We start from the raw sequence: 13,795 nt of genomic DNA on the forward strand, positions 1-13,795 counted from the left end.
TAGTTGTTTTGTGTCTTATTGTAGACATGTTGTATCTCTTTGTAGTTATTTTGTATCTCTTTGTAGACATGTTGTGTCTCTTTGTGTTTTTTGCCATTGTCACAGTCGTTGTGCGTCTCTTAGTGGTATTTTGCATCTCTTTGTAGTCGTTTCATGATTCTTTGTGGTCATTTTGAGTTCCTGGCTGGTTTGTTTCTCTTTGAAGGACATTTTATAGGTGAAGACTCGGGGTGCACTGGGCCCGGGAGGCCCATTCATCCATCCATGGTTGGGATATGTACAGTTTTACATCATATAGTAAATATTGGACTCTAACTCTCCAGTGAGATTAACAATTCTGTAGATTAGACTCCAATCTATTTCCATTCTGCTGTGTTTCTTTGGATGAGTGGTTGGTGTTGGCAGATATTAATTAAATAATATCTGATCAGTGAATGAACAATGAATTCTGTCCAAGTCTGGCTCTATTGTTCAGTAATCCTCTGGATTAAACCCCAAACTCCCTCCAGGTTAGCTGAATTCTTAGAAAGTCATCGCTCTGCCATGTAATCACAGGACACAAGCACAGCCTTCCCACAAGATCTTCTATCTTTATAGTTTTACCTTTTAACCCGGAGATATTTCCTCTATTGTGTCTTCCATTAAACAGGACTGTCAAATCCAACACAGGCACTTAATTCACTCAATAATCCTCAACCGTCCTGCCAAAGAGAGAGAAATCAAAAGTCTGTCTAGAATATCGCACAAAGTGAACAAAAGCTGCTCCTTTTCTGTGTTTATATTCATGAGCTGGTGGATAATTTAAATCAGACTCCTAAGACTAATTCAAATCCTCTGAAAGACTGAAAATCTCAGTAGGGGGACCATTGTTGAGATCTTTACAGTTCACTTTCAGAAAATCTGCATAATAATATCTCTGTTCTTTGTAAAATAGACTCTGCAAACTGGAGATATTTTACTCTAACTCCCTTGTAAATTGGTCTTTTTAAGCCAACAATAATTCATCTGGCAGGGATCTAACTTCTGTTTCCTTCATGGTGTTTAAAAGGCTTTTTCAGTTGCCGTGCACATTTCCTTCATTCCTTCACACCTACGGCGGCGGAGCTGCTGCTGCAGGGTGCAGTTTCAGTTTGGCCTCAGTGACCAGCGATCACTATAGAAAATATTGACTGTGGCGATACTGTTACAGGGACTTTAATAAATGCACATGTTGAACCCAATGTTCAACATTTTCTAACTCTGATTTGATGTATATGGTGCTGTATTCTTTACGCGATGACAGCTCTTCTAAAATTACATTTAAAAAACAAATCCTCACTTACATTAGTGCAATATATATCGCAATAGGTGTATCATGATATGTATTATACCGTCACATTTTTGACTTAGACATAATGAAGTGCTGCCGTCCCGGGAACTTTGACTTGTAAGTAAATGAGGAATGACTTCCACCTGTAAATAGTGCTGTAACAGACTGTAGTAAAGGATCAGCCAGTCAAAACTGTGATACAATCACAACCGGGAGTTTGCTATTTGTTGCACTATTACACGTAAATATGCATCAACTGCCCTTGTTTTTCATTGGCCATGTTAGCAGCACGGCTCTGTGGTAATGGTGGTTGTTCCAACACTTTGGTCCAGACTGAAATATCAATAAGTTGACTAACTATCGGATGGATTGCTATGAAATAAACTAAGATGGTGAGCATGGCATCAGCTGGTTATAGCTTGATCGTTGTGAGCGTGTTAGCGTGCTGACATTAGCATTTAGCTCAAAGATCAACTGGAGCATGTTGTTCTGGATCAATTCATAACACCTTATCTATGTATTTGTTTATTTATTTACAATTGCTATGAGTCAGCGTGGCAGGTTACGTCTGGTGTAAAATTGATGAATAATTATTCATACCCTTCAACAGATTGCAAATGATCCATTGCACATTTAAAATGATGGATTGGTGACTTATATCTTCCCTCCCTACTTCGCCATCATTGGACGCATCCATCATGCAACCGTTCGTTCTCCTGACAGGCTGGAACTGATCTTTCATTGTGATCAAAACTCTCGCCAACCGTTACTTCTCTCCGTGCCCATGAATGACCAGTGGCGCTTCAGTAAATCACTGCCCGGGACTCATAACTTGTGCCACTACCTTCTTTTAAAGACCTCTGAACCTGCATCGGCCGGCGCATTTACATGCACTTTACGCACTTAAAAAGGTGGCTATTCCACTTGACAGAAGTGGACATCAAAAGCATAACACACTCACAGAGAGACCAAAAGTTTCTTTGTACTTTAGAAACTTACAACTTCTGTGTTGTGTTCAGTGTTGAAGTATTAAAGTATTGAAGAATTAAAATTCAACAGAGAAAACTTCCTCAAGCAAAAGACATCACAGAACATCATAATGTCTGACTGGCTTCATGAATCAGTGCCATGCTAATTAAAGTAGCTGCTCAGATCATTTACTTCCCGTGCCCTCAGTTCAGGTTTGCGTGGGTATGTTTGCTCAAAAGATTTGTGCTTTGTCTCATAGTAGCGCTTCACATTGCCGATTTTAATAATTGCCAAGGTCTCGGAACACATGAAATTTACCAGTTTGGAACTGCCTGTGGGAGGAATGAACATGTACGAGACTATCCAGGCTTGATTAAAAGCTCTGTTTTTCGCTGTCCTTTGTAGAGCACGCCAGGTGAAATATGTTTTCTCTGACTCATAACTATTGTCTCTTGTCTCGTCTTCCCCCTGTGTCTCACTCAATGACTCAAGTCACAATGCTTATGGGAGCTCACAGATTTATCTGGCTGAGTAGCATCACGTGGGATGATTTACAACGCAGTGCGGATCCCCCTTCTTAGCTGTTAGTCGACTAATCGGTCGTTTTGTTCTAAGTCGACTAAAGTTTTGATGCTGAATGACTTATTGTGACTTAGATGTGTTCGTACATGAAAATGTACGAACACATCTCTGGTAAACACAAGATTTAAAAACAAAGTCAATCCAGCGAATCACCTTGTTCCCAAATCCAGCAATATATTTTGGGTGAGTACAATGTCATCATAACCGATCGAAGCGATGATCAAAAGTATGAAAGTAAAACCCAAGTTGTAATAAACCTGATTTTACCTTCAAGCGATGCATCGACAATCTCTAAAAGAAAGCAGCTTCTTTAGCCGCCGACAGCTGCTGTAAACTCAGAGAGAGTAATGAGCTCTAACTTTTAAATCTTCCTTCCTCATCTCTTAACCCAACCTGTGTTTGTGCCGTGGGCGCGCTCGAGGAACACCGTGCCAGCTTCTCACTCAGACGCGTTTGTCATCATAAGACACTTAATTTGAACTCCTGATTAATGTGAATTCTCTGCAATGTGGCGTGAAAAGGTGGTCGGTTTACCTTCAGCACCGTGGATCCCAGCTCCAGACCCACCAACACGGTCCTGTCCACCAGCTCAGCTATTCTGGGGTCGGCCACCTTCAGCGAGTCCTGGACCAGGTCCGTGACGTCCACCTGCCAGTCGGGCCCCAGCATAGTGATGACCTGGTCGGTGCCCTCTGTGGAGGTGGTGTGGAACTGGGTCAGCACCTTGACCAGGGCCCGCTGGTACTGCAGGGTGCAGCCTCGGCTCACCCGGCGCTCGTCGTCTTCGTCGTCTGCGTCGCTGTCTCTGGTGCTCCTTGGATAGGGAGAAAATAGAGAATGCATTAAACATTCCTCTTTGGTGTCACGGATAAAGTAAATAAAGTAGCAGCCATCCAGAACCGCCCATGAACATTGTGGGTGCCAATTTTAGGCGAGTTTCCTGCAAAATGAGGCAATGAGTTGAAAAACTTGGGAAGCTATAATCAATGCCCGAAATCTGGCCAAATGTGTCGGCAGTCTGCCACCAAAGAGATTGAGAACCCCTCATGAAAACATTAAAAGCTTAGAACCATCACCGATCATAACCAGCCGCTTCTTTAAACCGAGCAGCTGCTGCTAAATGATGCTCAGCGCTGCGCCGTGATGCCGCGTCTCAATGTGGGCCTTCTGCTCCTGAGGGTCTCTACTCATTTCATAATTTGACATCATAACAGAGAAAACCCGGCACCATGCCACACAAATCCATCACATGATGTGTTCTGATGTAACAGCGGCGAGATGAGAAAAAACTCCCCCGAGCTAGCGGGGGGGAATGATAGGCACCAAAAAGCAAGAGTTTTGGACTGATGCCCTTCTTATTTCACAGGAGCCCTGGGCAGTGGGGGTAGAGATGCCAGGTGCATCCCCCCACCGAGCACAATCTGCTCTACAACAAGACGTACGAGTTACCCAACTACGCTCAGCAGGCTTGGCCAGTCTGCCAGCTCCTCCTTATACAGCACTCTTCGGCTTAATCTTGGCTGTGACTTAAATATCTGAACGACTTGCGATTCAGGAGAAGCAGCGGGGCTGTCAGCCACTGACAGAGTACATATCCCACCCGTTGATTCAAGGAACAGGTCCGCTCATTAGGCGAAACACTTCTGTCCCGAGGTCTCATCGGCGCTTAGCATACACCTCGGTCAACAGCTAAGTGCATTGTTGCGTGCACCTCTCAGCCTGTCCCACCTACTGGGTTTGATTAATTCATCTTAGCCTGCTTCCTCTCTACACCTCATGCTTCCCCCCAACAATGGATGCTTTTTGGTAACATCCAGCAGCTCCACTGTGGCGAGCGGAGGGTTTTACCAAGCTTGATTTTCACCAAGCCAAATTCCTTATATGTTCAAACGTACTTGGCAATAAGACGATTCTGATTCTGATGATAGTATCACATCCATGAGGCATCAGCGACTGGTAGGACGACTCATGAAAACGGCCTGAAATCACATATTTTGGATTACTGCGTAGCGCCTCTTGGTGTAGATGGCTCCACTGTGAGGAACTATACAGAACGAAGCACATCAGTACAACTGCGAGTCAAACTCGGAGTATAAAAGCACATGACAGTGTTTTGTTACTCTCACTGCCAGAATGGTGGACGAAGGTCTGTCTGTCTGCTAACGAGTACCTAGCTGCTCGCTAGCTCGCTATCTAGCTATTTCTCTATTATTCTGATTTCTTTACACCCCATGGTTGAACATGCAGTACAGATCTGTGTCTACCTCTTCTGGCAGTGAGGATAATTACAAAAACACTGTTGACTTGTGCTTTTTGGTTTCACAGGTTCAGCAGCTCCTCACAGTTCCAAAAAACCTCGGCATAGACTTCATAAAAAGGCATTATTTAAATTGATAGATCACACATTGGGAATTTTATTGGACACTTTTCTCATCTGATGAAAGATTCGAGCTGAAGCATAAAAACATTTATTTTGGTAAAGTAAAGGATGATAAACCTGGTTATGCTAAGAAAAGTAATTCTGCTCTAAAGCATAAGTAAGATTACGAAATGACGCGATGCAGAAGCGCCTGATTCAGGCACAGAATGAGGTGAATAACGTTGCACTGACAGGTTATATGATGTGTAGGAATAACAGGGTTTCCCATCAGGCTCTCATGGATCATTGGAGGTACCTGCATGTAGTTGTTCATTTAATGAACTTCACCTCATAAACCTCTCTCGCTCGGGTCTTGGACTTATCACTTCTGTTTCGGTTGGTTGAATGTGTTTCTTTGAGATAAATAAAAAATGCAAAGCTCCTTCACCGTCACTGTGTGATTTCTGTAACACGGTGGCAAAGCCACTGTGAATTGAACACCATGAAAACGATCGTCTCGACAGGTAAAAAGCCAAAGGCGTTAGATTATTCAGTGCAGTGTTGCAGAGCATCAGTTCAATGTGCATCTATGCATTCTGTCAAACAATAGAAGGACAAACAACATAGAGATAGCACGTAGCTGCAACAACCTGGTCTTACTGCAGCAATTCAGCCAAGTGGGGGGGGGGTGATGCATAAATTATATGCATCATTCCAGTTGAGACTGGACCATTTGGTGCATTTCTATTCATGGGAAGTGAAATTTAAGTTTAAAAAAAAATGCAACAAAATGGTAATTTATCACATAATCAGGATCAGCTGAACAAACCTGAAAACAATACACTGAAACAGAATTGTGTGTAATGAGTAGTTGTGGTACTTCACAACAGTAAAGTTGGTTCTTTTTAACAAATAGCAGAAAATGAAGAATAAAAATAGAACATCTGAAAAACTCAAAACAGTAAATTGTTTTCAATTTAAAGGGTATTTCCACCAATTTTACACAAGAGGTTTATTCAACATGACGAGTAAACTCAGCCTTTAAAAACAGGTTTAGAATATCTTCAGTGGCTCTCAGGTCACGCTTTCAGACTACAAATTTATAACATAATCTATCTTATCGTATCTATTCTTATCTTTTCTTAATTTATCTTAGTTTATCCTATCTTATCTTATTTCATATAGTCTAATCTTATCTTGTTTTATCTTATGTCATATAGTCTAATCTCATTTGATCTAATCTTATCTTATTTATCTTATCTTATCCTATTGTATCTAATCTAATCTAATTTGATCTAATCTTGTTTTATCTTATCTTAAATATTAATGTAATACAAGAAGACCCTGAGCTGGACAACTGGAATCTAAAACTGATCCTAGGTCTGATGCAATATTTCTTCCAGTTGATATTAGCTCTCTGGCCTGGCTTCCACCTGGACTTCCCACTGTGGTCCTCTGTGCGTTGGAGACTGACGGTGCAGCTTCAGGTCGTGTAGTTTCTGCTGTACTTAGGTGAGTTAACTCCACAGCAGACGCTGCGACCGCACACTCAGTTAAAAGCAGAGGAAGAAACCGACGAGACTGAGGCTAAGACGCTCTCTGCCTCTGTCAAAGAGTTCGCAACTCTTGGCTCAGGTCAGAGAAGGTTTACCTCCCTGAGTCTGTACCTGAAAATAAGGTTGATATTTTTTCTCCCGCAGAAGAATATTGTCTGTTCTTATTAGAGTTTCTGATACAACCGTACAAGCTGAAGCTTCAGTGCACACGGACTGCCCGCCCGATTACACTTCCTTTCCCTTTTCAGAGCATGTTGCTGGATAATGCAGCCAGTGAGCAATTCTGCTGCACTGTAGCAAAGGTCCACTGCAGGCCAAGAGACCTCGCTGCGGATGAAGGTACAGAATGTGTCACGTTGCAGAAGTGAGGGAACGTGGGATGGAAAGACTGCAATGGGAAGGAAAAGAAAAGAGCTAAGGAGGCGAGGGGAATGAGTGTGGGAGGTTAGAGGTTGTGTAAAGGAGAGCCAGAGCCCTTATGAGAGGAAGCAAGGGAGACAGAGCGATGGGGAGGATTGAGAGGAGTTAATGAAAAGACAATAATTCATTCTAACCATCACAAAATGAAGCAGCTTTATCAAAGTCTGATGCTGATAAGCATCACGGTTCGGTGTGAGTTTGAGATGACTAACGAGCTACATGAGTTCTATCTTTGAGGTATTATTTACAGTCCTTTGTGAGGCCTGTGCAAACATCATCTAATTCATTATCGCAGCACTCCATAATGACTGTAAACAAACATACCAAGGTCAAGACAAAGAGATCCTGCTATCTCATGCCAGTGCTGTTGTAAGTGCTGGCCTTCCTCACAATTAAGATGATTTGTCGTAAATCACGTCACGCTCTGGGCCCGTTCTCTGCCTCGGTACGGTACAGCTTGTTAGTCTTGTTGGCAGTGGTCTTGTTCTGTTAATGGCAGACGTCCAGGTTGTTGTTTTGTAAGTCAAAAAGACGTCTCATGTCTTAATACACAGGTTCAAGTCAATCTAATTTTTCTAAATAGAATTGTTTAAAAAAACTGAAATGAACAGAATCATTAAAAAAATAGTCTTGCATTTAATATGTGAAATATGTGAAAAACCCCACGATATGTGAGTCTATTGTACGTGATAAATGTGGAGAATAGACGTGCTTCTTTGAAAGGAACTTGTTCCATCGTGATTCATGGACGGCCTCGGCATCATCGACACTTTGACAAGAACAATTACCCTGCAATAAGACGTCAGCTGTTTCCTCAACAAAACAAATGCTACTGAATCGATCAATCAAGAGGTGCGAAGGAAAGGAGGGATTGATCTGTTTCCTGTCAAGTAAAATATATTCTTAGTGCAAGTTACACTCAGGCCTCCACCCGGCCTGCTGTGATACTGCTACAACTATGGATCAGGCAACAGAAAAACAGAAAATGCTGCATTGCATACATCATGAGATATGTCCAAAACTCCCACCAGGAACATCACTGAAAACAGAACGTCCTGTGGGAAGGCCCGTCTAGTCGGTACCAGCAGCTTCAATAGGCTGCATGGGGCACCACTCACAGTGATGGGAGCTGTCTTTGTCTGCAGTTGCCTGATGCTGCAAAAACACTACAGAGAAAAGCAAAGAAGATGACATTCCCTGGGCGAGTCCGAATGACAGCATGCAAGTAGGAAATGCTTCACCTGCAGTGAAATGAATTCCCCGGCCTGCCCGTGTGGTCTGGCATAGCAACCTGAAATAGCTCACAAGGGGGCTTTGATTTTTGTTTTCATGACTGCACAACACAGGATTATACGGATTAATACTTAGAAGCACACCTATTCGCCAACTATTCCAACATCGTCTCACTCCCAGCTCATCAAATACAGCCGGTTGGTCGGTGGCACAACGTGTCAAACTATGACGCTCAAGCTTCCCCATTTTCCACGTGTCAATTAACCTAACTACCTGGTTTGGGGTCAACATATTCAAGTATATTTATTACATCTCATAATGTTATTAACATTACGTATCGTTGAGCTGCACAAGTGACATAGTGATGTCACATAACTATGCTACATTACATTAAGCTTAGTTTATACTCGCCGTAGTGAAGCCGGCGCTTGGTCGTGCACCTCGGAATTTTTGTAACTTCCTGCACTTGTCGTGCACGATCAGAGCATTTCAGACATGACCATCACAAATAGTTCAGTGATGAAAGCACTATTTACATGTCTGGGGATCATACAAAGAAGGGCAATTTGTTTATTAGATACTTTTGACACAGGAGGTGTTAGAAATCTACATTTGAGTAAATATTTTGCAGCCAAATCAAATAGTTTACAGGATATTCAACCTTTGTTTCTTTATAATGCTTTTAATACTTGACTTTTTTCCTTACAAAACTTGTATAAAGGCAATAAAGCAGCCCGTGAATATGAAAATGAGTTTACAGATTATTACAATTCCTCCTCGTCATTGTGGAGGTTGTTTTATGGCTTTTGGCCACTTACACCTACAGTCTATGTTTATATCTAAGAATTTAACTTGTTGTCTTTTTTGATTCTTCACAGTTCATTTTGTTTGTACGCCTTCTGGCTTTTCGAAGAATAATTCAGCTCATAGAGTATAAACGCCTCCGTGCGTGCTCGGAGCTTGAGCGCCAACGAGTATACACGAAGCTTTAGTGATGTAGTGACATTACGTAATGTTGGGTAGCTTAACATAAGTCATTGTTGACTTTTAGTTTCACACGGGACACAAACACTGGTCTCCTTTGTGAAAGTCCTGCATTTGTTTGAACCATCCTTCATCCCTGACTGCTACCCCAAGTGGAACTTGTCACTCGGTATACCCTGACTTCCCTTTCAGTCCTGCTATACTTAAAGCCTCGCAGAGAGTCACATTCTGAGGCGTATGGCCACTGACCAAGCTGGTGTATTTGACGAGTTGAGAGTGAGGACAGGCTGACATTTGATATTCAGGGGACGTTGAATAACAACTGAAATATATTTTTTACTATGTGAGACCTCCGGCAAACCCTGGTGTCTGGTAAACACTTGACAAACGGTGAACACCATTCAGAATAACCAGGTCTGAATATCTCATACGTCTGATAAAAGCACATATATGATTCCTCACTTGCAGGTTTCTACTTCAATAAGCAAAAAAAAGGAATGAATGGTGCTGAAGTGGGAATTCAAGACACATTTTACATGTAAAAAAATAAAAATAAAACCTATAGCGCATCACAGCCCATAGGGGATCTTTAAAAAACGAGGCTACGCAAGATGTATTCCAAGCACTCTAGGTCATTTGCAATACCTTAATTCTTCAAACAACCCCTTAAACACGCCATTTGTATTCAGGTTGGGTAGAAATGGATTTGGTCGACGGTGATGAACTCCAGCAGCGACGACAGCAGCCGCCCGCGTGAGTGTTAATGCTCCCATTAAACATTTCCTGAATGGAGGGTTGTGGGCCTGTTTGTCACTGCTCCGTGCATGACAAGAATGCTGGAATATTTTAATGAGCCCAGGTTCCTCAACCTAAGACCACAGTCTTTCCTTCGGGGTCCTGGTTCGAACAACTTTAATGTCCCACTGGTGCCATTGTTTCCACATCTAATGGTGTCCTATTTCAAACAGCTCATTCATTTTGTATTGGCTGGATTTCTTCTATTGACAAAAGCTTCTACTGTATTATAATCGTATCATGTTTAAAAGATGTATTATTCCCTGACCATGTGCTGAATGAGACATTTAGTCTAAATACTTCACTCACAATATGCTAATGAAGTAAAAATAGATAGTTATATGTTCTACATGGCGGTGCTTCTTCTCGGTGGTACCACAGCTCTGACCATCATGTTGAGTCCTGAGTAACACCCTAAATGACGTACTTAGTCCAAAAACATAATTATCTCCCTGAAGGTACAACCAATATGCAATCAGAAAGCTTTCTGTGTACTTACCCAAAGTCAAATTAAGTCTGTGTCTCGGACTTGTTGTCTAAAATGGGTTCAGATGGGTACGACACAAACATGACAACCTCGTAGATCAAATTTGCACTCCAGAGCCTCATTTCGCAGGGTACATTTCTGCTGTGTACCTGAGCCGGAGCATCTAATTGGAGCAAAACAAGTGCCTGCAAATGAAATCCTGAGTACCAGAGAGAGAGAAAGCTGGGCTGCATTTTAGTTTCCAATGTTTAACACTGGGTTCCATGCTCTCAGGATGAGTTCTACAGTAAAAGTAGGAAGAAAAAACAAATTAAACTGCACCAATTGCTCTCTGGCTCTGTTGGCTTTTACCATGAGTATACTTAGGAACAGAATGCTCCCTTGAAAATTACGAATGTAGTTGCTCTCCCTCTGTGTTTGCTTTTAGTGCGTGTTCATGCATGTGAGCCTGCCACACTCACGGCCGCCGCTCTGCACTGCTCACAACTGACAGCGTCATCACAGAAGCATTGGACCCACCCACCCTCCGGTTCCCCCTCCGGTTCCCCCTCAGGTTCCCCCTCAGGTAAACACTGTTAGCGCTGTTAGCACCGTTAGCTACGAGCCGCCGGCTCAGGCTTTGTCATTTGTTGAGAGCCGTTGAAAAGCAAAAGAAATACTCCCAATATGGTATTATGCACCTTTAAGGCCAACTTCTGATTGTTGAAAGAATTATCCCAAATAAATGAGAAAAAAAAAATCTGTTTTATGCTTGTATCAGCTGTAATGACCAAAATAAATATCCTGCATCACTGCCTGTCTTTATGAGCTCTCAAGCTTTTACTTTGTGGCAAAACATGTTAGTCTCTATATGAGCATTATAATCCCTTACTACACGGGGAAACTACGGCTAGCCACGGTCAAAGTTGAGGCAGGAAGTCGGCCTGTGAGCTGTGATGAACGGACAATAATTTCACAGTTCACCTTTGATTATTCTAAAGAACTTTGGCCTATCTTTGTTTACAACCTGTCTGAACTCATGATTCTTGCCCTGTCTTCAGTGATGTTGCCACGTTCCCAAACCTCAGTAGTTCATTTGGAGATTTTCATATTTTACAGATGGGAACATAGCTATGAAAATATGACCCAAGTCGCATAAAACTGTAATTCCCTTATACCATTGCATGCGTTCCAATGGTATCTGCATTTGGACTTGAGCCTCACCTTCGATCGGGCAGAATGGGAACCCTCCAGCCTTTGATGAAGCTGAGATTGTTGTCAGAGAGTTCCACCTGCAGGGGGAGTTTGGGCACCCAGACGGTCAGCTCCAGTGGTGCGCTCAGGTGCTCGTAGCTGAAGATCACCCTCGCACTCATGGATCCCCGCGTCTCCTTCCCGTTCACGAACACGTAGTCGCAATTCATGGACACCTAGGAAGGATCAGGGTCAGAAGTCAGAGACCATCTGTATGTTAATGGTCACGCTGGCGGCCGAGGTTCTAAGTGATACGTGATGATTTACAGCACAGCGTGGATGCGGCTGTCCGCACCGCAATTCATCACAGAGCATTTCAAGGTTGACATTTTCAGCAGAACAAATATAAAGCAAGGATCTCTTGGGTATCTGAACGTGATGTGAAAGTTTAGGGCACACAAACCATCTCCGCCAACACTTTCATTTAGTCTTCGAGTAAATGTTAGAGGGGACACCTCATGAAAAAAACTCACTTTTTCAGGACATGCATTTTGGTACCTCGAGACGAGTGCCTACCAACCTACAAACTGTGAAATAAGACGACCCAGTCAGTATTGTTGTGGCCTGCTTTGATCAGAAAACATGTGATTCAACAAGCTAATATGTACACGTGACCTCTTGAGATAGCAAACACTAGTTTATTCACATCTACAGCAGCTACGGGTCAATATGATCATTCCTTTGGAGTTGAGTTGGGAATATAAGTATCTCCGCCCACAGCTTGAGAACTACCTTTGCAAAGGCTGGACTACTGAATGAAGGCTGGGACAGGGTCTTGAGCTTTGAGCGGAGGGTGAATAGAGGTTTATTCAGACAGAAATTGTGAGAAAAATAAAGCGTTTTTTAAACGTTAAAGCATGTAAACATGTTCTGTTTGAAACCCATAACACAAGTGTGAATCTGAAAATGAGCCTGACATGTCCCCTTTAATATTCATCACGCTGCATCTCAGCCGTGTACCGCTGACTCTGCAGGTTTTCATTCCCTCCAAACACTACGGCGGCTGATTCCAGCAGCTTTTTACCAGAGACGTGGAACCAATCAGTGGAAATCAGCCGCTGCTGTGTTTGGTCAGAATTAAAAAAACCACAGGCTCCTCAGCTCTGATGGCACAGTGCTGAGAACCACTGCTGTACACAATGCTTACTGGCTGTGTGCTGCTTATGCAGTCAAATTAGTGCTTCTTAGTAACCCAGTTACAGCATGCGTTCAGTGCAAATTAGGCATGCAGACTGCATCCTAACCCCACCACCTCTCAGCATAATGATCTATGAACAATTACACGGCCACATTATATATCAACAAAAGCTTTTAGCCAAACTCATAATTCATATTTTTGAAGGCTGACAGCAGTGTGACATTTCACGTGAACTTTATTTCATAACACCTACATGGCACATTAATTAACATATTCACCCTTCCCGAGAGATTCATGCAATGTGAGATCATTTGTGTCACAGTGCAATGAAACCGAATATGAATTCAATATATAGACATCTCTAAATTTAAATCTCGGCAAGTGCCATTTTTAACTTAAACCCATTCTTCAGCTTGCCCGTCGAGTCAAAAATCTCCAGCTCCATTTGAATTACCATAAATACTTGTCCCCCTCTAACACTAAATTATTAAGTTCAATGGAACTGGAGGGCTTTGCGTTTGGGCTCCCATTGAAGATGTATCTAGTGGTGGGAGGTAGTTGGCATTGTAATCAGAGGACCTAATCTCCTGCAAATGGAGGTCGGGATGGCCAGTCTTCTCAGGGCTGTGGATTCATCATAACTGGGAGGAGGTCTGGGTAATATAATTCCCCCATCCATGAACACAGGCCAGAATGTGTGTGTGTGTGTGGGGGGGGGGGGGGGGGGGGG

At 42.7% G+C, this 13,795-nt stretch overlaps 1 protein-coding gene across 2 annotated transcripts in view; it reads right to left on the reverse strand.

Moving 5' to 3' along the window:
• The window catches only part of tmem132e (transmembrane protein 132E), a 364,570-nt gene that overhangs the window by 18,390 nt on the left and 332,385 nt on the right, over window positions 1–13,795 (reverse strand). For both annotated transcript variants that reach the window (XM_031874112.1, XM_031874113.1), the window contains 2 exons: window positions 11,898–12,103; window positions 3,395–3,674 (listed from right to left, as the gene is read on the reverse strand). In XM_031874112.1, the coding sequence (XP_031729972.1) occupies window positions 3,395–3,674; window positions 11,898–12,103 (486 nt within the window). The remainder of the gene's footprint in view (window positions 1–3,394; window positions 3,675–11,897; window positions 12,104–13,795) is intronic.

The sequence above is a fragment of the Anarrhichthys ocellatus genome, unplaced genomic scaffold, assembly GCF_004355925.1.
Source record: "Anarrhichthys ocellatus isolate YVR2014 unplaced genomic scaffold, GSC_Weel_1.0 scaffold78, whole genome shotgun sequence".
NCBI classification, from domain to species: domain Eukaryota; kingdom Metazoa; phylum Chordata; class Actinopteri; order Perciformes; family Anarhichadidae; genus Anarrhichthys; species Anarrhichthys ocellatus.